The 25,670-nt window shown below is 36.2% G+C and overlaps 1 protein-coding gene across 3 annotated transcripts in view; it reads right to left on the bottom strand.

Moving 5' to 3' along the window:
* Positions 1–671: 671 nt before the first annotated feature.
* LOC149536813 (uncharacterized) overlaps positions 672–25,670 on the bottom strand; it is a 57,466-nt gene continuing 32,467 nt past the window's right edge. For all 3 annotated transcript variants that reach the window (XM_089804654.1, XM_089804655.1, XM_089804656.1), the window contains exons 5-10: positions 5,581–5,746; positions 4,791–4,983; positions 2,341–3,188; positions 1,556–2,209; positions 1,335–1,400; positions 672–1,077 (exon numbers count right to left, since the gene is read on the bottom strand). In XM_089804654.1, coding sequence (XP_089660780.1) covers positions 970–1,077; positions 1,335–1,400; positions 1,556–2,209; positions 2,341–3,188; positions 4,791–4,983; positions 5,581–5,746 — 2,035 coding nt within the window. In that variant the 3' untranslated portion in view covers positions 672–969. The remainder of the gene's footprint in view (positions 1,078–1,334; positions 1,401–1,555; positions 2,210–2,340; positions 3,189–4,790; positions 4,984–5,580; positions 5,747–25,670) is intronic.

A 25,670-nucleotide genomic window follows, 5' to 3' on the forward strand; every position in this document is an offset into this window, starting at 1 on the left:
TTCTCTGCTCCATATCTGTGTCCTACCTCTTCTAGTGGTCAATATATTCATTGTTTGATAACTTGTCAGTTGCAGTCATCTACCTTGTCCTGTAGCTCACACAGTACATGTCATAGTTACAGCATATATGCCCTCCTCCTTGGTTTCCCATATAAACACCATCATTTAATTCCATAAAAATCTCAACTTGAATTTTGTGCTATGGAGAACATTATTTATTTTCAAGCACTCAGAAACAGCCCCAGATTCTAACTATGAGAAATTTAAGGAGAAGATTCGCCCATGCTGATAACACACGGTGCTGAAGTTTCCCAATTTCATTTGGTCATAATGAATGAATTACATTCGTTAACCAAATTATTGGACATTCTTTTGTGAGTCACTTACAGATACAGAGTCTGCCTTAATTGCTTGTAAGCACAGGCTCTCCCTAAGTTTTTAACTGTAGTGTCATAGTCGGGTATCCTACTTCTTCCATCTGCTAATAAACAAAACAATAATAGTAATACCATATGGTTGACATTCATTGACTGCGAGCCCCACTGCTATGTTCTTGTAACATTTTTATGATCTTATTATTCACAGATCTACACTTTAATTCATTCTGTCCCTTCACGTTTGGCACAATCACAACCCTACCCAACACAACAAAAAATGAAAGACAATGTGTATTTGACATAAGATTGGGTACATGCCCAACAACTCTGGCCAAAACAAGCAAGAGATATATATACATACATGTATACATCCTTTCTTATGACTAAGTGGGAGTTGGCATTTAGCCAACAAAAACGGATATACATCTTTGCATTTATTACAGTTGTGTTATTTACATCTGGATTCTCGTTGCTAGCATGTTTTCAATGTCCTAGTGCCATGCCGTGCCATACAAAGAAGCAGAGTGGCTTAGCTGGACATTTTCTGAGGACATGTACACAGGTCACAACGTTGACTCTTTACAAAAAGCAATCAAGAGGGAGAAGCAGTCAAATAACTTGACTTGCAGCGGCTTGTTGGTGTGTTTATTATACGAACCCAATGCCAACTGCCTTTTTCTGTTTTCCTTAGTTCTCCAAGCTGCAAAGATGAAATTTCTTGAGTATTAGACATTTTCCAGGAAATAAAGAGATATATGAACCAACTATTCAGAATTGCAGCTTTTTATATGCCCGGAATCTGTTCTACTTCTGGATACACATTCCAGGGTGAGCACCGTCTCCAACAAGGTGAGGTGAACAATTCCACTCACTGTTGGATATTCACTCAGCCCAGGAGGACTAACTTAGTCATTGTTTAAGGAATAATGTGTTGAAATTAAGTGAAATATTCCTTACCCTGCCATCTCTCAACACGAAGAGAACAGACTGTTTAGAAAAGGGAACCGGACGAAGTGGCGCTACCTGAAAATATTGTGCAATCCATCAAGTCCTCCAAAAAAGGAATAATTCATCCATTTCAAGTGTATTATAGAATTCCTACAAGTAAAAGTGCCAATTGTATCTTTTGTGAAGGACAAAAATTCTAATTCTTTTGAGAAAAAACAAACAAGTCTTACCTTTTCATCGCAGTCAATATCAATGAAGTAAATGTGGTGACCAGACATAGAACCTGGACTATTATGGTATTTAGTCTCATGCCTGAACTCCTTATTCTGTTCCTTGTGATCAGAATGTAACTTTTGTTCTTTGTATGCCATGTCCCTTAGAGACTCATTTGGAAAAGGATTAATGATTTCTACCGATGGAAAACCAAATCTTCTCCATTTCCATGTACTGTCATCTATATACCTATTATAGACTTCGCCATTTGTGCCAACCACAAACAATTGATTACCATCAAAACTTGGGCCAGGAGCTGTTGAAAGGGTGACATCATTTTCTGGCATTCCATGCACAATCCATTTCCATCCATCTCTTGTATGCCAATGAAACTCTACGAGTCCACCATCTTCTGACCGCATAAATAGTGAAGCTGACATAGACATAAAAGATGGCCTGACAACCACCCCAGGTAACCTTGATAGCACCAAATGTGGGGCTTGATCATGTTCATACCACAGCTTTGTAACACGGTTATATTGGTAGAGATGCCCATCATTTCCTATCACAAAAACTATATTGTACCTCAACAGTTCTTGATCTGCAATGGAGGCAACTTGTGTATTATCTGGCTGACCACAGTCTTGCCATACAAATTTTCTCAATGCAACCTACAGAAACAAGATTATTAAAGGTAAATATGACTATTACTGAAACGCTAAAACTTTATTTTAACCAAAAGACTTTCAAATTTGAGAAAAGTTATATTCAGTTTATTTCAACCAAAGTTTATTGACTTAACTGTAAACTGAATAAGGTTTCCATTTTTGTCAATGAAAAACAGTGCATCCTCAGCTGTAACCTTACGATCTTGACCATGAACATCCCACGGTGATCCTAGTGTCACTTGTCTTCCTCCTTCCATGGTACTACAGTTGAACCATATTAAACCAGTAGCATTCCTCTCACGGATGAAGAGATTACCATAATTGTCAACAACAAACAAACTACCATTGTATACTCCTAATATGCCACGAACAACAGATGAATGATCGTGTTTCAACCAAATCCATAAGTTTTCATTCAGAAGGTGCTCAAAGGTTATCCCATCATCTGTCACCAAGAAAAAGGATCTATCCGGTTGCATAGCACGAATTCGGAAAAGGGTGTCAATATTGTTATTGGGTTTGTACATATCATTGGTTTCAGAATGTAAACTATGCCTATGCATCTTTTGAATAGACGAACGGCTCTGATAAGCTCTTCCTTTTTTCCTTCTCATTGCTGACGAGATTCCAGAATCAGTTATTTGATCTTGACCTTGTGCATCCTTGAGTCCTTCAACACAATTCCAAGGTCCCTGAGACTCTGTACAATATCCTGCATTTCCACCTTCACTTTCAGGTGCATCTATTACTGACCATTCATAACTAGCAAATAACTTTCGTCGAAACACACTTTGTGGAGATGGGCCAACATCTTCCCCACCAAGGCCTGACAAATGAAGCTCCCCAAGTCGACCATCATCTAATGGAAAAACAATCCTGCCAACCTGAAGCAACACTCCTGGAATAGATCTTGCAACTTTAGCATCAAATGGCTGTCTATGGTCTATCCACTTTGAAGGTATCATATTTCTTTGTGCTATACCTGTCTTTTATTAAAAGCAGAATATATGAGAAAATAAGAAGCATTCATACAAGCAAACTAATCAAAGTTTGATAGAAAGAACTTGAGGATAATATTACGTGAAATAGAAATTGATATGTGAAAAAGCAAGGTCAAAGTAAATGGGGTTTTCATATTCCACATGTTTCTTGAGGAAATTTCTGGCTCATGTTAGTTGCATAGACAAATTCGATTCTAGAAAACCAAGTGCATTTGACATCTATAACCACAAAGGGTTTTATTCATGCTCCTAACATAAATGAGAATATTGCTTCTATTTGACATTCCTAACCCATATAAGCATAACATATTGTTTGGGTAAACATTGAGATATTGAATTCATTGTAAATTACATATGCATGCTAATTATAGCCATAATTTGATTGAAAACAATTAACACCCAGAATAAAAGGCAGTATCATCAAGTAAAATTCTACTTACAGCACCAAATGCTTTATAGATTTCTCTTTCAAATGGTCCACATTTAATTCGTGAATCATGATTAGCTAGTCCTCAGAAGTCGTAATTTAACACTGATTGCTTAAAGAAATGTTCCCAAAAAGGCATACATTTAATTAGTTATCAATTTTCCACTATGGTGGCTTACAGAAATGTTCCCATTAAAGCTCACATAGGTTATTAATTTTATAAATGTGTTTTCCTTGAGTCCAATTTATGTTATAAATCCTAGAGATATTTTCTAAAACATCCATGTGAGCTCATAAAGCATAAAGAAGTCAGTTTCCAAGCATAAAAAATAAGAAATGCTGTTAAATAAATGAAAGTTCATGCAATGTAAAATATAGTGGTGGCATTTTCACTAGAAAGAACCAGATGCAAAACAATTAGGTCCATAGGAAAAATAAATGGTCACATTTGAAACCTGAATTATTTCTTGCATGTATGTGTGCCACACCAGTTTTTTTTTTTTTGTCTCTCAGCTTTTGTCACATTTCAAATTTCACAGGCATTCAATCAAAAAAATCACCCTAATTTTCGAAATTAGCAACTACTCCATTGCTCAACTTGCTTCTAATTGTTTGGTAAAAACTGAATATTTTAACCCTAGACCTCAGCACAGATGAAATTATTTTATTTCTTTTGATTCTCAACCTACAAAGCATGGTGCATGAAACCAAAAAGACCTAGATATTTGGTGCTTGGCCTCTTCACCCCAAATGCAAGGCAGGCATGTGATGGTGGGAGCACTTTAGGCATTAATTAAGAGCTTTTATTCTACCACAAATTTCTTAAAAGTTGCCAAAAAATTTTAAAATACTGATTTATTGAGAACAGTAATGTGGTGAATAGCAAGTATTTTCTCCATAGGTCTATACTCGAGATTCTTACACACGTATCAATTCCAAAAGTAGCAACATTTTATTGGGTTTGAAGGAAAAGCATTCACCTCAATGCATGGAATAGGTTTATGGCTTGTTTCTGCTTCTTACTGCTATAAGTGTCAGGAGAAACATAGAATTTTACGGTTTTCACCAACAAACAGAGACCACTGGCTATATTCACATCTTATGGCTCAAAGAATTCAACATTTTTATATATTTGCATTAAAAAGAGAGAATATACCTGAAATTTTTGGAAGCTGGTACTCATATGCTGACCCTATTGTGGTTGTCAGAAATAATGAGAATGTCTTTGTTCCAGATGTTTCATTTACCAAAATAGGCCCTAAGGCACTAAAAGAAAGACCTTTTGGACTTGCATGTATCAGCCACTTCCATTTTCTTTGATACAATTGCCTTTCCAGCAGAAGGCCATCCTACAGATCCAAATGAACTCCAATCAGTTCTCACAAGTACCAGCAACACAATTTGATCAATCTGTATAATCCTAAAAACAAGAACTATATCATGATTGTGCAACCAAAAATGAAGTAATGTAAATTCTGTTAGTTTAAGCACTTAAATTTTTTTATTATTTCTATACAATCAAAATGGGTGGCAAATAAGATGAACTCTTGTTGTTCAGTGATGGATTGCAATGTATATCAATACATGAATGAGGATCATCATGCCAAGTTTAGGTGTAATTGCTAGACTATCTTTTTCTTTCCCAAGGACTACTAGGCTATTTGAAAACCTTAAAATTGACATACAAACTGTAAAATGCATGGGAATGCTTGACAGTTTCTATAGCTTAAGCGAAGTTAAGAAAATAGTTTCAACAATTGAAGTTATCAGACGGGGACATCAAAGTACAAGAATTGTATTGGCAGTACAATGTGAAAAATCCAAGGAAAAATAATGAGGGATAAGAATTGATTTTAGTTACCTGAAGTCTACTGATTAAACCAATTGAAATTGTTTAGAATAGAACAAGAAAATATTTTAGCATTGGACGAAATCACAAGATTTACCTTGCTTAACAGAAAAAGTGATTGTGAATTGGATCCGACCAAACCATGTAAAGTACTGCCTCTTGATGGTGCTAGAGAGATGTTTTCAACCATTGATTTACCCCAGATATGTTTCTTCCATGACGGCTTTGAGTTCTTGTCGTATTCATATAGCTCTCCAATTGTACTACATAATTGCATTCAAAGAAGGTAAGTTTCATCATTCAAAACTATCAATAAAGAAAAACTATATAATTCTGATCATTGATACTTTCATTTTATTTCTACTAACAAAATCACATGGATAAGAAAATATTCATTTGACTGGATATAAAACTTCGATAAAATTGCAATCAATTGATAAATAGCTACCATCTTGAAACTTTAATTAAAAATAATATGTAAATTTTACTCAGAACTATTGAGCAACAACAGATGGAATCATAAAGAACTATACTTGTCTCACTTGCCATTATCATATTTGCAGCAATTATTTTGGGTATGTTGTAGATTATGATTATATGAAATTGGAAAAATTGCATCATTCTCAGAAACAAATTTGCATGGAATAAACCATACATACAGTTGATCTCTAAACACTAAAATGGACGGTCCCTAGCATAGTTACCAATTAGGTCTTCAGCTACTTCTTGTTGCTGTTATTCTTTGTAATGTTGTGATGATTCAATATTAATAAAAATGCTAGTTTAATAAAAATAAAAACTTTAAGGCAAACTGGAAAGGTATGAAAGATATTCTGTTTCATGAATGAACCCCTAATTGTTTTACAGCTTTATCTTACTCTGCCATGTATAGAGATAGGGTACACAAATTTAAAGGGTGGTTCTGTAAGGGTTTTGGTATGTCCACATATCACTTTACACCGAATTTTGTTCCGAAACCGGATGATTTTAATTTCTTCCCACATTGAGTAGAATTTCCAGATTTGCCTTTGGAATATCATGATCCTGAGATTGTTGAACTATTAGCAAATAAGATGGGTATCTTTATAAAGCATGACCTGATCCCATTTGAGCAAGTCCTCAGGTCGGCTAGGGTTTGCATCCTTTTGAGTAATAAAAAACCAGCACCTGTTAAATTAATCTGTCACTCGAAATGGGGTGTATGGAACCAAAATATTGTTATTCAAGGGCTAGAGGAAATTGAAAAACATGCTATGTCATTAGGACACTTCAACACAGCATGTCGTGGGAATACCACAAATAGGATTATGGTATGTGAAGATCACTCCACGATGGTTGAACATTGTAAGTATTGAAAAGCCTCGAATCCATATCAAGAAGAGGTCTCAGAAGTTCCACCAAACTGGGTTGGGATTGGAGTGGATGTAGGGGTTATAAATGAAATATCACCTCCCATTCAGTCTGAAAGTTTAAATCATCAAAATATTCAGGGCGTTTATCATTTGCAGGATCTCAGTAATTCTAGGGCTCTAGTCAGTAGGATTGCAGGCAATGCTGATTTTAGAGCAGAATCAGTCATGAATAATGGAAAGAAATGTTCACTAGTCTCATCCATAGTGGAAGGTTTAAGATCAAATCAGCAAGATTTGTCTCTAAGGGAAATAAATCATAGCAGTAAACTCCCTGTTCAGCAAAAGTCAGTCTCAGAGGTAGTGATTCATAAGCAGATTTTATTCCAAAACATAAGTATGGCTTAATGTCAATTTGCTCTGCAATTCTCTATTTGCATTATAGGTGTAAGTTTTAAGGATCAGTTCAAATTTATGGAGCATGTTGATAAAGTTCATCATTTATTAGTAAGGAATCATACGCATCAAGAGATTTTTTTCAAAGAGTATCCTATTGCTACCATGGAAAATTGCAGATGGCCTAGTGAGGACATTATCAGTCAGCAAGTAATGTTTAACAATTCTTCATTGGAAAATTTTATTCCACAATGTCAAGAAGTCATGAAGAGTGTTAATCTGGGATATAATGTGGAAAAGGATCTTTTAAATTTGGCAGAGGAGATATTTGATTTATTGTTTCGGAGCAGTATAAGCTAATAGCAGATGAAATTAATAGAGAAGAAAATATTCAGGATTCAAATTGTTTGCATGAGGATAATGATTTAAATCAGGGGCCAGTAGTCAATGAATGGAAAGACTCCAGTGTTCAGGCTGATCAGTATACTTGTAAAAGTTAGGAGGAAGGGGAGATCAAGTTTGATTTTTCAAAAACTTTCTCAATAATGAAATCACCTGGTGAAAAACAAGTTGTTGTTCATACCCCTAAGACTCGTGGTAGGAAAAGTAAAATCATGAAAGCTCAGGAAGAAATTACTGCGGGGATTCAATCTACTTTGGAAGACAAATTTCATTCAGCCAAGAGAATTACCAGAAGGACTAAACGTCCTCTGGTTGAAATATGAAGATCATTACATGGAATGTCAGGGGCATAATGCCGCTGACAAAAGAGGTAGAATTAAAGAGTTATTAGAGAATTCGAAAGGTGACAGTATTCTGCTGCAAGAGTCAAAATTATCAGATAGTAAATTTCAAGATACAGTTGCAAAATGGAAAAGTTGGAAGTCTATTCATGTAACTAGCATTGGGGCATCAGGAGGGCTAATCACTTCGTGGAATCCTAGGTCAGTTTCAAGTCACTCATTGGATAAAGGATCAGGTTGGCAATGTTGTTATTTTGAACATTTTGATATTTCTATGATGGTATTTAATGTATATGGTCCAACTAGTGGCACGGACGAGCTAAAGCTTTGGAATGAAATTTCTAATAAACTTAGAGATCTTTTGGGCCAGAACTGCATAATAGGAGGAGATTTCAATGCAATCAGAAATATAAAAGGAAAATAGGGAGCGATCTTTCCTTCTGTGAAAATTATGGAAGATTTTGACAAATTTATTTGTGATAATGATTTGCCTGAGGTGTTGTCTTCTAATGGTATTTTCTCTTCATTTAATAAAAGAGATGGGTTTTGCAAATTGCGGAGAAACTTGATAGATTTCTAATTGCCAAAGCTTGGAACTTAACCTCAGTCTGCTTTATTTCGGAAATTTTATCATTTCCAAGATCTGATCATTTTCTAGTTGCCTTAAACTTAGAAAAGAACAATTCAGAATCGGTGGGCAAGCAGAAGTCCTCTTTTAAATTTGAAAGAATGTGGTTTAGACATCCTCAATTTTTGCCTCTAATTAGACAATGGTGGGTCCGTGCACCAGTAGAAAAGGGGAATTGTATGTTTAAATTTTTTAAGAAGCTTCAATACCTTAAAAACAAAATTAAAGTGTGGAATAAACAAGTTTATAAAAACATTTTTGAAGAAAAGAAAGTTGTGCATAAGGAATTGTCAGAGATAACTGAAGAAATTATAAAGTCTGGCTTAAATTCAAAGTTATTTTCCATTCAAAAGGAGAAGCAGTCTAAGTGGATGGAGTTTTGTAGTAGAGAAGAAGAGTATTGGAGGCAAAAATCAAGAGAGTTATGACATAGTGAGGGAGACCGTAATAAGAAGTTTTTTCATGCTGCAGCCAGTCAGAGGAAAGCAAGTAATGTTATTTTCTTTATTTTGGATCAGAAATCAGGTAAGGTTATCAAAGAGGATTCAGAAATTAAGAGGATAGGGGTAAAAATTTGTAAGGAACTTCTTGATCCGGTGTATAAAGAAGATATTTGTGAAGACCAACTTGCTTTATTTCTTGATGCTGTCCCAAGCATTGTTTCAGACAAGGATAATCTTGCTCTTATGGAACCTTTTTCTATGGATGAAATTTGGCAAGTGGTAAAATAATTCCCACCTAATAAAGCTCCCGGGCCTAATGGTTTTATGGCCTTATTCTTCCAGAATTGTTGGGTTGTTCTTGGTTGGGAGTTATTATTAGCCTTAGAGTTCTCAAGAAGGAAGGGGATAATGCTGAAAAATTTCAATGCCACAAATGTGCTATTATCAATAAGAATGGGGATCCACAATCTTTTTCAGATTTTAGACCCATATCTTTGTGTAATACCATTTACAAGATCTTTACCAAAGCCATCTATTCTAGATTAAAACTCATTTTGCCTAAGATTATTTCTTCAGAACAGGGAGATTTTGTGCCTAGTAGAGAAACACTGGAGGGAGCAATAGTTGCACATGAAACTTTGCATTTTATTAATGAGCATCACTTATCTTCATCACGCTTGATATGATGAAAGCATATGATAGGGTAAATTGGTTCTTTCTTTTCAAAGTTTTGGAGAAAATGGGTTTTGGTGAGGGTTGGTGTAAATGGATAAAAGCTTGTGTGTTGGGAGCCTACTTTTCAATTCTCATTAATGGATCTCCAGAAGGATAGTTTAAGTCCTCACAAGGTATCAGGCAGGGCGACCCTTTATCTCCAGCTTTATTTATTCTGATGGCAGAAGCTTTTAGCAGAGCTATTACTAAACCCAACAATTGGATAGGTGGCAGGGTATTCAATTTGGAGGGAAGGATTTAGTAGTTACCCATTCGTTATTTGTGGATGATACTCTACTGTTCGGGTTAGCAAGCATTAAGGAGGCAAAATATATAAAGTCTGGACTGGACTTATAAAAAAGTTATCTGGGCAAAAGCTTAGTACTGGAAAATCTAAGGTTTTTTTGTTCCATACAAGGGCTGATGTTGGGAAAAGAATTTGCAAGATTCTAGATTTTGAGCAGGATCATCTTCCTTCTACATATTTGGGAGTTCCTTTTTTCATGGGTAGCAACAAGACTTCTTATTGGAAAAATATTATTGGAAGGATTAAAGCTAGAACTATGTCTTGGAAGGTGAGATGGTTATCTCTGTCGGGTCACATTATGTTAATCAAATCTGTTCTTGCTACTATCCCAAATTATTTCTTCTCTGTATTATCAGCTCCTAGTAATGTTATTAAGCAGATTGAAAACATTATTCGAGGTTTCTTATGGTCAAAAAATATGTCGAGTTAAGAAAATTCCATTAATATCACTTAAAGTAATGTCAATTGACAAAAGTGTAGGGGGCATAAATTTGCCAAATCTGGAATGGAGGAATAAAGCTTTTGGGGGTTAGTTAGTGTGGTTCATGTATGAAAAAGCAGATGCTAAATGGCGTAAGATTATGCAATGGAAATATTTAGATTCATCAGCACCTACAAGGATTTTTACATTAGATCAGGTAACCTAAAAGCTCTGCGGTTTGGAACTTTATGGTGGAATCTCAAGACTTGGTTACCAAATATCTTTTGTGGAAAATCAATAATGGGGTTAGAGCTTTATTTTGGGAAGATTCTTGGAATGGGTTACCAGTTTTAAATACAATGCATTCTTTTGGGGAATGGAAATATATTTTTTGTGAGCATTGGGGTAACTATGTTGCAGAATATTTTAAGAAGGTGGATCCAATCTTAGGAGTAGTTAGCTGGAAGAATCCGAAAGATCTTCCTATACCAAAGGAAATGAAGAGGGATTTTGTTAGCATGTGCAAGGCTAGAATTGTGCTGGTGTCAAATAAGAATGATGAATTAATATGGATTCCTGACCAGGAAGGAAGATATTCGGTAAAACTTGGTTATTGGGCTGCTTCAAATCAACAACTAGGTTTGAGAAAATCAAGGGCTTATAAGTTTTGTTGGAATTTAGTGGTTTTGCCAAAAGCTGGTTGCTTTGCTTGGCTGGCCCTTAGAAAGAGAATTTTGACAAGAGAACAAATGCAAAAAATGAAAATAATTCAAAATTTTCAATGTGTGTTATGTTCAAAGGAACTTGAATCAATTGATCATTTATTCATTCATTGTAAAATGGCCCAACAATGTTGGTTTTTTGTTCTTCAGAAGTTAAATGTTATGTTTCCATTACCAAATACATTATGGGATTTGTTTAATGATTGGCCATCTCCGGATAATCATTCCTTCTATGCTTGCTTTTGGAAATGTATTCCAGCTTTAGTCATTTGGGCTCTATGGTGGGAAAGGAACAAACGAATTTTCAGACAGCAACATACAGATATAGGAGTGTTAAAAGTTTAAGAAGGTTCAATAGTTGAAGTGGTTTTGGCACATGTGAAAAAAAAAATGAGCATCTAATTGTTACAAGATGGGACATTTAAATGTCAAATAGATGGACAAATTTACCTTCTCCGAGTTACAATTTTATTATTTTAGGGCCAAGTGTTAAAATAAATATAAGGAAAGTAAGATGGATACCTCCTAAGAAGGGAATTTTAAAGTTAAACTTTGATGGCTGTTCTAGAGGAAATCCTGGAGCTTCAGGTATAGGGGCGTGTATCAGAGATCATGAAGGTAAGGTGATTGAAATGTTAGCTCAAAAAATTCTTTCAAGAACAAATAATTGTGTAGAGGCAATGGCCCTTCTGTTTGGGGTTGATATGGCGTTAAGCATGAATTTTAGAAATATTCACATAGAGGGAGATTCCACCTTGGTAATAAATGCATGTATACAGTGGAAAGTGGAAAATTGGAAATTTGGATATATTCTTCATAAAGCCTAGAGCATAATTGATCTATTTAATTCCGTGTCTTTTTCCCACACTTTGAGAGAGGGAAACCGAGTTGTGGATATTTTGTCTAATTTGGGTTGTGATTTGCAGGGTGCACATAAGTCAGTAAGAGAATTTGATGCTATAAAGTTTCCTAACCTTTTTAAGGAGATAGATCAGGATAAAATATTATTTATCTCTATTTAGGAAATTTTGGAGTGGAAGGATGGAAAATCATTGTTTATTTTTTGATTTAAACATATGATAATTGCTACCAGCTATCCATACTTCACGTGCTTTACCTTATACATGATTGGATTTTCAAGCTTGCTAAGCTATTTGCAAAAGGATGCTGGAAGCATTCATTGTCAGACTTTTTCATTATTATTGAAGATTTTGTGGCTAACGTGAATGTAAGTCGTACAATGTGCATGATCATACAAGGTGCTATGCATTTATTTCAACTAGTTGGCTGCGATTTAAGTATGTGAGGTACGAGACTATGTTAATAGGAGATGGATTTTTTGATGAATATTGATGATCGAATGTGTGAAGTAAATGTTATAAGGGTTTGCTGATGCTGGTTATTGCATTCACGTTGGCATAAAATTTGGCTGCGATTTTGGTAGTGGTTCCTGGTTTTAGTGTGATGGAGGGCAGCAGTAATTATGCTAGAGTCTCTTTGAAATGCATTGGGTGGGAAATGCCATTCTCTAGCTGGTTGTCCATGGGTAATTTGGAGGAAATTTTCTATTTTGAGTGTGTCAAGTGCCGTGAAGATGTTATGGGGATTTTGGGGGCTGATTTTCTCTTTCCAGTTTTACCAAGACTGATATTGCCGTCACAAGTTGTATCTCTATTTTTAACTTACGTTATGGATCTTCTATTGGATTTGGATGGAGTTGTTCATATTGCTGACAAGGTGGTGCGATATAATGTTATTGGGAAATCAGAAATTGAAGAGGAATTAAGGAAATTTGATCTTCAAATGGGTCTGGCCCCAATTGGGGGTGTGTTTGAAAATTTGGCGCTTAGGAGGGATGAAAGATTTCTAAAGTTTCTTTTATCTCTTAAAAGTGTGGTAGTAGACAGGAATCTCAGGCTGATTGATAGTATTTTGTGGAGCCATAATGATTTTATATTGGGAGAAGCCGCTACTTTTCTAAAAGGGAAAGTTCAGTCCATTGTTGATTTACTTAGTCATGGGCATGACGATTTGGGAAACATGCAAGGATTCGGGAGGAATAGGATACGCATGGAAGTTTATGAATGGAGCTCAGTGAATTTAATGCAAATTCATAATCCATTTGCTCGAATGGATTTATCGGATGAAGGGGCCCCGGTTGTGATGGATTGGGAGCCAGTTTCATAGAGCTGTTTTTGAGAGGAATGGGTAATATTCGGTGGATTTGGGATTTTTTGAAGCGGGTCTGCTGTCATCGGCTATAGGATGGTTTTTTGTTTTTTAAATGTGTTTCAACAGTAAGCTTTGGTGGAGCTCTAAGGGGCTTAATTTTTGGGACCGATACTTGTAAATACGGCAAGACATTTTGTGGTGTATTTTATGTATAGTGACTAGCTGGTGTAAATTGTTTTGTTTATGTCACATACATGTATGTTGTATATGGCCCATTTTTATAAGGGCTTCGACTACTTTTATCCAGAGTTGGTCTTAATGTATACATTATTGTATAATTTTCTATTACTCTATATTTGGTAACGATTGGAGAGTCTCTTATTGGTTCTTCCCTTCGTGAACCATTGAACCAGGTTTATATATAAATAAATATATTCAAAGTGGCATGCCACTTTTCGCCAAAATAAAAATAAAAACTTGTAACATGCAAAATACATATATTAAAAATAAAATTTATTTAATTTGGTTGTTGCAAGACACCCCTAATACGGATATAGTTGGATATGACTTTCATAAAGCACACTCCTATATAGTATATATCATTTGCATACATTTCATTTTGAATTTTTGAGTTTTTGGGGTTATTTTGGGTTTTATTTTTCTCCCCACGCATCAAAGCACTTACTTTTCTCTTTTGTGTGATTTCATGCAACAAGTAATACTGCTTTTGATGTGCCCATTTATGTCCACACAAGGATGAAGTAAGAGAGATTCATTGTTGTACTGGGGAATGGTAATTTTGCAATAGTATAAAACAATCATCTTACTTGACCCAAAAGGGTTTTCCAAGTGAAGATACTACCAATTGTCTTTGCTTTCCATTATTCTACTTTTTGTTTCAGATTGTATATCCACAACTTCTATTGTACATAAATATTTCATTAGGCTTCTTTTTCAATGCATTAAATAGCACAAATTTTTTCGCTATAGAAGAAGATTTTCATTACTTCAAAAGCATTATAGGGATATAATTATTACTGCATTGCAGAAAACTTATATTTAGCTATAAATTCCCCATCCAAACAAATAAGTTGATAAATATATTTAGAAAGAAAGAGAAAAATTATATTAACACACTATTGAACAAAAGTAAGTCAATCAGACTTGAAAGTGCATCAATATGCAATATAAAGATCAAGGAAGAGAAAACCCCCTAAGTCCCAAAACGGGGAAGAAACAAAAGAAAACTCAAATGCAGTGAGAGACCACTAACACAAGGTAAAAAAAACTAATACAAATAGCTGAATAGGGGGGAATAAGATCTATGAGGAGGAGACAGCTTTCCCTATAACAACCTTTACAAAAATAATTTGAATACTTTTTTACTAAAAATACAATAGAATTTCTTTAAAATAGTATAATTAACATTATTTAAAAAGTATAAAGTAGCGCAAAAGATATTGAACAAATTAATATTTGATTAAATTAAACTCAAAAGACTGAAACAATAAACTAAAAACTAAATAAACAATAAAATAAAAATAATTAAAGATTTAATCAACATTTTTTATTATACACTTAATAATAAGAACTTGAATTCGGTATAAAACTCGCTTAACAATAATTTCACAGAATTAATAATTAAAAAAAAAAAGATTAAACACTAAAAAACCTAGTCTGAAACAAAACAAACAATTTTTTAAAAAATTAAATAAATTTAAACATAAATAAAACTACATCAAAATTAAAATAGAAGACACAAAGTAAAAGCTGAAACTTAAACCGGAACATTTAGCTTAAAATTAAAATAGTAAGGCTATGGTCCCACGAGGTGGGCTTCAGGTCTACTTTTATGGAGCAAGGGCCCATAGAGTAAAAAAAATATTGCTACAAGAGTAATTGAGATCTTTTCCTCAAAAGTAGCAACCCTTACCTTTTAGAGCCACAAGTTTGAGTGGGTGGAAAAGATGGAATCCTAGAAATTGTCCTATTAGCTTAGGCTTTTTTTTGTCACTTGTCAATCATATGAGATTTTTCAATTCTTATTAATTATTATTATTTTTACTTTTTTATTTTATTCAATTCTCTAAATTGAATATGCTAAATAAAAAATACTTGAGACCACCAACTTCCATAAATTGTGGAGCTTAAACTAATAAGCATGAGCTCCACTACAAATTTTAGTAGGACCTCCTACTTAAAAATAATCTTTAAAAAAGTTCAGCAGCACCCACTGAAAGCTTTTAGAAGTCCCCGCCGTAGGACCTTACCTTAAATCATGCATTCCTCTACTACTGATATTCCTCTACGCAATGTTATTTAACATTTAGAGTTAGATTTTTTAGAATACTACACAGATGATGAGGGTGGCATAGCCTTGTGTATTTGGCATGGGAAAATAATTAGGGTTTTTATAATTGAATACAATACCCGTGATGTGTAATTGGTACATTCCTTGGAGGTTTTACAACTGATGTATCCTAAATTTGCAAATAATTGTAAACAAATGATAAAAATTTTATGGCAGAATATTGACTTGAAACTCAACAAATTTTTGTAGCCTCTATAATTTCAAAACATTATTGTAAATTTATATATTTAAAATATATCAAATTGTATTATTTTATGGTGGAATATTGATTGGAAACTTTGTTGTGATATGGAGCGTAATCAGACTTAGAGGTTTATTTGATGCGGTTTCTTCCTAGATTATTTCTATGAGGGTTTGGGGACAACGCCCCCAAGACGAGGTCAAGGGGCAGCGCCCTTGTGGGGTCCTGGGGCAACACCCCAAGTGCACTCCCTATTGCAATATAGGGTGGGGTCGACGGGCAATGCCCCCAAGGGGGTTTTGGGGGGTAGGGCCCTTGAAGCCAAAAATGACCTTATATTGTAAAAGGCGTCGGCTGCTATTTTTCTATTGGATGACTTATTCTAGCCCTAGTTTTGTAAGAGGTAAAAAGCTTGTATAAAAAGATTTAGAGTTAGGATTTCATAATGTATAGTGATATTGTAGCTTCTTGCGGCAGTATTGAGTTGTAAGGGATTGTGGATTTTAATCACTGGATAATAATAATATTGGACTTCTTGTTGGTGGACGTAGCCTAGGGATTGGGTGAACCACGTTAAATCTTTGTGTCTTGTGTTCTCTTCTGTGCAATCTATTATTTTATGATATTAGTTATATTTTCATGTAACTGTCATTTCTATCTGTGGTTAATCCTAACAAACTCAACAAAAGTTCTCTCTTTTTCTCTTAGATTTCTTTAAAAATACTATTATTATTAGTTTAAAAAAAAATTAAAAATCAAATACTGTATGTTTTCCCTACTTATCCTATTTTCTGAACACCACCAAATATTTATGGTTCACTGTCCACACCCATATAGTAGTCACAAAAATACATATTCGTGAAAGAAATCAACACTGCCTTCCAAGGAAAACTTGCAAATATAAATGAGAGTAAGACAATTCCTATAAAATGGAGAAAAGATTTACCCTTGAGCATGAGGCAATACCCACAAAATGAAAACAAGGGATTTACTCAAGGGAAATCCAAATGGGAAGAAAGTCAAACAAAATGTGAATTGGGATCCATGTAAAATTAGTGAAACCCAAGGATGCACACCCAGACCAAATACCCAAGAGTAAACAATGAGGGGACATTCTTGGGACGGGTACTTGGAGTACCCAAGTACCCACAACATCGCCCAAGCACCACCGTACCACTTGGGTACTTGGGTTCTTGGCGACGTCAAGGGTACTTGGGTGCTTCACCCACTCTATTAAGAGGAACAGGCTTACTTCTAAGAGAGCGAAGAAGCTAGTTGTTGTACAGAGTGTCTTGTGTATGGTAGATTGCAAGACACATGTACTAAGAGAGCCCAATGGCACAATGGGATGTAGTGCAAAAGGATCCATCTCAAATTGATGAGGACAAGACTGTAGCACAAACACATCTAGGGTTGGTCGGTGTTCCTTTGGCAAAACTTGAGCATGAGGAGTCCAGTAGTTCCAATTATGAGGACTTTGGCTTGGGGATGATTAGAGGCCTCCCATCACACATTTTGTCATCTTGACATGATTTTGTACTCATTTTGGTATTGATCACGATTCATGTCATGCATGATGTTACTCATTGTAATCATCTTTATGATATAATTGATATTTGTAGAGCATATATAAATCCTACTTGCTAATAATTTGAATCTTGATTTTTGAATGTCACTATTGGATATGTACTATATTGATCGTTCAATGGTTTTGCTTGAGTTGCAATTTTTCTTTGTTCAAGTATTTCAATTTGGCATGTAATACTAAAACATCCTTTCATTATTAGCATTTCAAGTTCTATATGTATAATATGCAGCACGCCTTTCCCTTCCCCGCCCCCCTCCACCCTACCATCCCCAAATTGAGGCCCTTTTTTCCCATCCTGGAAACTTGTCCTAACATCCCCCCGTGCCGGTGTCACACTACTTATACAAAACTTCTCGATGCTAATTACAGTCCTGGGCCACTTATGTGCACAAATAGCCTAAATCTAAAATTAGTCAGTCTCTATGATCACTAACAGCTCTCTTACAAATCTAGTTCGTTTATGCAATCTACTTCTCACTATGAAGCCCTTTCTTAAATTCACTCCTACAACTTAGATCTCTAACAATAGCAACTGCCATGTTTCTGGGCTTTATTTGTAGGCCAACATGTCTAAACGAACCTGTAAGGAACACAAAAAGGCACTGACATTTACAGGATGAGAAATTTGAGGTATTTGAGTCACATGCAGAGGTCATTTCAAAGGTCATCTCAAAATAGCTTGTTGTCAACAAGGGGTGATTTAAAACAATTATTAATCTGCAAATCTGCTACTTGATAAAATTATAACTACTTTTTGTACAAACCCACTGCTTGTTCTGACAAAATCACCAAATTGATTACAAAATCATTACCTATTACAAACTTGAAGTTGTCATATTTGTTAGTTGATAAGATCATCCCTATTTCTTGAACAATCCCACTCCTGACAAAATCACCGAGTTATTAAAAAATCACCCATTTTTGCAATCAAAGGTTTCATACAAAGTGCCTCAAACCCCCATTTCTTACCCTCCACCTACATTCTGACACACATGCTTTCTCTTTCACCACTATTTAACATGCCATCTAAAGCTGAGTTACATCCTACCAAGAAATTAGAGATTTAAAATGATCCTTTTTCATATCACACCTCAATGTGGAGGCATCCAGTCCTCAAAAGTTATAGACTCAAAGTAACAGAGGTGCTCTGCTTGATAGATGACATGGTTATCTCATCTGAATAGGACCATTATCTCTTGAAAAACTTCAGGGGAAAAGGAAAATAATTTTCACATTTGCATTTCTCAAGACCTTAAAATTGTTGAAATATTTTCACTTGTGTGCTTTCATGTAAGATTTAAGGACTAGTAATTGATAACATGTGATTTCGAATCAAGCTTCAACTATTGTAGAACCAAAATGTTAAATAAATGTTTTCTACATATACAGGCAATAGCCTACAATACAATGGTAAAGTCGTGCGCCTCTCATTTGGGAGGTCTTGGGTTCGAGTGTGCTCAAATTTAACACATAATAATTATTATTATTATTTTCAACAAATAAATTATAATAATAAATCTGGGCTTCGGCCCATTACCTATCAAAGAAAAACCAATTATTTGCTACATATCCAAATAAAATTTAATTGCCATAGGGATAAGTCTACTTTGACCATCAAAATAAAATGCAAATGCAAGCAATGATTTTTAGTCCACTACCAGAAGAACTTATGTTTTCCGCATAGTATTAGTGAGTTTGATGCTTACAGCATAACTGCTAAATGCAGCGGTTTATGGAGATCAGACTACAACATCTCTCAACAAGGCAGAACCTGCAAGATTTTTACTTATCCAGATGAGGATTTGTAAGAGCATTTTATTTCACTATTGTCTTAAACATTAGTACACTTAATGCTTCTGGAAATATAACTGTGTATATTCTTTAGATCTAACACTTCATCTCACACTAATGGAACTCATCATCGTGGAACTAAACCTATCTAGAGGAGGATATGCCATGTTGGCTAACAATTTAAGGTTGATTGTTACACAGAGAGACAGCTCACAATCTAAATGTTTCTTATTACACTGAGAGATGTAGCTATAATGGCAGCCAGGGAGGTTGGATGGAGTGAGTGGATGAAAAAATCTTTTTAACACAAATTTCAAAGTCATTTACACATTAGACCTTCATTACACCCAATTGTGGGTGGTGGTAATGTGAACTATTATGCTTATAATCTAATATATATTGGCATAAATATCTTACATACATCTACTAAATGACAACAAGAGATATCAGTGGGGACTCTATGCCCACCTACCACTTTTGTACACAAATCTAGGCCCTTCATCCCCTCATCCCAATATTCAGTGGGAAATAGAAGTCTCATTGTCTTTGTAATAATAATAAGTTATCACCAATACAAAGACACTATTTAATTAAAATAACCAAAGAACAAAACTAAAACATGGCAAAAATGAGGAGAAGAATCCAAAACTTGGAAAGCAATTAAGTTTTCCGCAGCTTATTTAATAGAGGTTTCCATGTTTAAATAAGCTTCCTTCCATTATGCTGTTTGTAATGACCCGTACCAATAGGCCACTAAACTAACCCTAGATTTAACACACTGCTAAAATATATTGCTGAAATAAAAGAAATAATATTCATTCAATGAAAACCAAATGTTTTTACAAATGATATGGCAAATTTCAGCACCAAAACATTATGACATAGCACATTACAAAGAAACCCTAACTGGCTGTATACAATTGAGAACTTGTTGCAACTACAGATTGAAAAGAAGAACCTGGATTGATCAAATACTGGAGACTGACTGCTGAAGATGATATGGTGAAAGTGCAACTCCAACTAAAACTCCAAATCAGCAATTAAGCACAAATGAAAGGACTGAAATATCCTTCCCACAGCTGCAATAATTCAGGTGATCTCTCACACCCTCAAAATTGTGTACCAATTGAGAGTTTTTCGTTCTCAATGGCCAATTGTGACTATTTGCAGAAACCCTAGGCTCCACAACGCACATAAGCAAAAATCAATAATAAGTCTCGATGATAGGCAATGAGCCCTCAATGCCTATTTATTCTTTTTTCTTTGATAGGTCGGCCTCCCTTTTTAATTTTTCCTCCGCTTCTTCCAGCAACCTCTAGAAGCTTTTTTTATTTAATTTATAACATTACCTTGTAATATATATTTTTTAATTGATAACCTTATAATTAATTCCTCCCAAAAAATAAAAAAAATGGGACATTATAGGTCCGCCCCTCCTAAAATTGCTTGGCCTCAAGTAATCTTAATGTTGGATGCTGCAAAATCACTTCTCCCTCCCAAGTAGCATCTTCAATAGGTAAATCTTTCCACTTAACTAGATACTCTTTGATTACTCTCCTGCGAAGCTGCTTCTCTCTACTATCCAGAATGAATTCTGGCACTAAGATCAATTTCCCTTCATCATTCAAGGGAGGTAATACTGCAGAAGGCATCACATTCTGACCCAACGCCTTTTTGAGGCGTGATACATGAAACACATTGTGCACTCGACTATCTGTTGGAAGCTCCAACTCATAAGCCACCTCACCAACTCGTTTGATGATCTTGAATGGTCCATAATAGCATGGCTTGAGTTTCTCTGTACCACTCTTCTTGAGAGTGGACTACTTATATGGCTGCAACATGAGGTAAACCATATCATTTACCTCAAAACTACGCTCAGTCCTCTTCTCGTCTGCATACTATTTTTGCTGGTTCTGAGCTCTATCAATGTTGTTTTTGAGAGTAGCAACTATATCCTTACTTTCCTGTAATAGTTCACCTGCACGGGGTACTCGACTGTCTCCCAACAACAAATCTAAGAAACTAGGTGCCTCATAACCGTAAAGTGCCATGAAGGGTGTCATTTGTATAGTCATATGATATATAGTATTGTAACAATATTCACAGAGATATATCCATCTGACCCAAGCTCATTGTTGATCTGCCACATAATTCCTCAAATACACTTCCACCCATTTGTTTACAATCTCTGTTTGACCATCAGTCTGTGGGTGATAATTGGTACTAGGTGTAAGCTCAGTGCCAAACAACCAAAATATCCCCTGCCAAAAATGACCCATGAAGCGGCTGTCCCTGTCACTCACAATGCTCCGAGGTAACCCGTGTAATCTAAAAATATCCCTGAAGAAGACCTCTGCCACATGAGTTGCTGAGTATGCAGTAGCGATAGGGAAGAAGTGAGCATATTTTGTCAGCCTATCCACCACCACATAGATACAAAGCCCCTAGGCCCTAGGCAAGCCCGTAATAAAATCCATAGAGATGCACTCCCACTTCTTGTCAAGAATAGGAAGTGGCTGTAGGAGCCCTGCTGGATAAGTGTGCTCTTGTTTGTTCTGCTGGCAAACATGACATCACGCACATACTGCAAACCATCAGCCTTAAGTCCCTTCCAAGTGAATCGTTCTCGTACTAACCTGTAAGTCTTGAAATACCTAGGATGGCCTGCTGTAGGTGAATTATGGAATGCTCTCAAAATCAACTGCTTCACTTTCGATCCTGGGACTAAGTAAATCTTGTTCTTGTAAATGATCAAATCATCTATGAGAGTGTATCTGGTGTTGATTGTTGTCCCCTCCACTATAAAAGAGGCCCACGTGTCTTTGGCATATTCTGCTACAATCAAGTGTCGCCAATCCTCTGATATCTGAATCATAGTGTAATGTTCCCATGTTTTAGCCTTCACGTTCTCCAAAGTCTAAGTGGAGGATAAGAAAATTAAAGTCATTCAATTAAAATTAAAAGGTGACTTTGTATTAATAGCTTCTAGGGTTTGTATTAATTATTGGAAAAACGGAAGCCTCTCATGATTTAATTAATTATTGCCAGGGAGGAATTTCTAGGGTATGCATTAACTATTGGAAGGAGGAAGCTTCTAGCTCTTGCAATTAATTAATGTTTTAGTTCCTTCCAGAAGGATTAAGAAAAGGATAAATAGGGCTGAAAGTCTCATTGCTGAGCATCGGATGATTATAACTCGCATTTGATAAGAGCTTGGATGTGTGAATCACACTCTTTTTTGGCAATAGGGGACGTTCATTCTCTGTTGTAACATTCTAGACGTCATTCCCTTAGGGTTTGGCCTTTGGAATACATCTCTTTGTACTTGATTGCAGCATTTTTAGAATTAATATAATTTCAGTAGTTGGTTCAGCTTTTGGGCATTCCTGGGTGTCCATTACAGTGGTATTAGAGCTATAAGTCCTGCCATCCTGTGGAGATCTTCAACATTTATGTTTGAGCATGCGACAAGGGCTTTATAATTTACGCAATACCAGAGCAAGACAAAGTAGGAGTTCGGACTCGCTTAACGAACGGGATAGTTTGTTTATGCAGGGGGAACATACAATCCAGTCATACAGACACAGAGGAGACATTCTTTGAACAAGACAGTAGCATGGGTGACCAAGATGATAGAAATACCAGTTCCGACCAAGAAAATGTAATATTCAGGTTACTGGGTACATTAGAGGAGGGGCAACGAATGCAACGGGAGCAGAATATGATGCAACAGGAGCAAAATAGGCGAACGGATATGTTGCAGCTAATGGCTAGACAGATGGGCATCAATATTAATCCAGGTGATGCCAACAATGGAAACAACAATAATAGGGGTAATGATAATGGAGGCCGAGACAACATTAATGTTAATAATGGACATGACAACAATGGAAATGAGACTGATAACTTTAGACATGTTGCACGACAAACTCGAACAACCAGCTCGAGACCTCTTTTACTGACCTTTCCACCCAAAGAACCAGTTTAGCCGATTAATGAACCACAGATTGTAGAGTTACAAGATCATTTTAGGAGGGATTGGGAGGCCAGTGGGCTAGAGTTTCAGGCGGATATCTCTCTCAAAGATTACTTGGACTTGAGGATGAGACACATGCCCAGATCAAGAGGACGAAGTCAAAACTTTGAGTTGAGAAAGAAAGTGGGCAAACTTTCTTTAGCTTATTATGATGCTTCAAGGAAGATGACAGCACGAGCTTGGGTGCAGAAGATGGATACATACTTGCAGCTGAATCCTATGCCTGAAGAGGAGGCTATAAAGTATGCAGCTATTCACTTGGATGGACCAGCACATGAGTGGTGGCACCATGGCATGGTAACTTTGGGACATAATCAGATCACATCTTATGAGGAGTTCACTGAGAAGCTCATAGAGAGATTTGATACTAGGGATCTTGAATTACAGTTTAAGGAGCTGGCACAACTCAAGCAGTGGGGATCAGTTGAAACATATATCAGTGAGTTTCAGAGGTTAGCTGTGTTGGTCACAGATATTTCAGAGAGGAGGTTAGTAGTGTTGTTTATGGATGGACTCTCAGAACCCTTGCGAGGTTGGGTCAAGGGACATGACCCAGGTACGTTGCAAGAGGCCACTAAAAAGGCTCGTGACTTAGAACCTTCTTCATTTAGGAGCAGATTTCAGCAAAAGGATTCTTATATGAAAAAGGACAAGGAGAAGGACAAAACACCTTTTCACAAGGATGTTCAGCCCAAAAGAGATAAGTTGGGTAATGACACCTTGAATGATTTAAGAAAGAAAAAGTTATGTTTTCATTGTAGAGAGCCTTGGGATTTATCTCATAAGTGTCCACTCAAGGCTAAGGCAAATCAAATGGAGTATTTCTCAGTAGAAGAGTCACAGTCAGAGAGAGAGGATCAACACTCAAATTCAGATGATGATAGCACTACAGAGGAGAGCAGCATTCCTGAGGATGAGAAGTCATTAGCACGATTAACGGGGGCTCAGAAGGCAATCACATTTAAAGTCAGAGGTACTATCCAAGGGAAAAAAGTGATCTCACTCATTGACACTGGGGCTACACAATTTTATAGATGCACAATTTGTAGCCAAGAGAGGTCTACAGACTGAGGAGCACGCCGAATTTAGAGTTATGGTAGCTAATGGTGACAAACTATTATGCACTCAGAAGATATCTAATCTTCACATCAAGTTTGGAGATGGCTATGAGTTGGAAGATGAGTTGTATGTGGTAGACATGGGAGACTATGATATCATCCTTGGCATGGTATGGATGGCCTCGCTAGTAGAGTTCACACTTAACCTAGCAAAATTGGAGATGAAGTTTCAGCATGAGGGAAGAACTGTGGTACTTAGAGGACTTTCAGATGGGAGTTGCAGAGTAGTTTCCTTGAGGAGAATGCAAAAACTTTTTCGGCATAGTAACATAGAGTGGGCAGCAGAATGCTTCACTATGCCAACTTCACAAAAGCCACAGGTGAAGAGTCATCCACCAAAGATTCAGGAGATACTTGACAGGCACACTAAGGTATTTGGCAAGATTCCGCACAGGGTTCCTCTTAACAGAGGGATAGCACATGTTATTGAGCTTGAAGAGGGAGCCAAACCGGTCATGATTACTCCCTATCGTCATCCTAAGAAACATAAGGATGAGATAGAGAAGGCAATTAAGGAGTTGTTGGAAATAGGACATTTCAGGCCTAGTAAGAGTCCCTTTGCTTCAGCAGTAGTGTTGGTAAAGAAGGATGGGACAATGCGCATGTGCATTGATTATAGGGCATTAAACATGAAGACCATTAAGAACAGATATCCCATCCCACGAATAGATGAGCTAATTGATGAGTTACATGGTGCATGCTTTTTTACAAAGATTGATCTATGGTCAGGGTATCATCAGATCAGGATGAGGCAGGAGGACATTGAGAAGACAGCTTTTCGGTGTCACTATGGCCACTTCGAGTTTTTGGTTATGCCATTTGGGTTAACCAATGCCCCCGCTACATTCCAAAGTTGCATGAATCAGGTATTTAGGGAGCAGCTTAGGAAATTTGTTTTGATTTTCTTTGATGACATTTTAGTTTTTAGTAAGACTTGGGAGGAGCATTTACAACATCTTGAGATGGTGTTGTCTACCTTGGAAAAAGAATCATTGTATGCCAAGGAATCTAAGTGCGAGTTTGGGATGACCAAGCTACTATATCTTGGACATATTATCAATGCAAAGGGAGTTCAGGTAGATCCTGAAAAGATTAGGGCTATTGTTGATTGGCCTACTCCAAAAAATCTTACACAGCTTAAGGGATTCCTTGGTCTCTGTGGATTTTACAGCAGATTTATTAAAAGATTTTCACAGCTCGCTAC

This window comes from Cupressus sempervirens, chromosome 10 (genome assembly GCF_028749045.1).
Source record: "Cupressus sempervirens isolate cs-2001-9-10 chromosome 10, ASM2874904v1, whole genome shotgun sequence".
In the NCBI taxonomy this organism is placed as follows: Eukaryota; Viridiplantae; Streptophyta; class Pinopsida; order Cupressales; family Cupressaceae; genus Cupressus; species Cupressus sempervirens.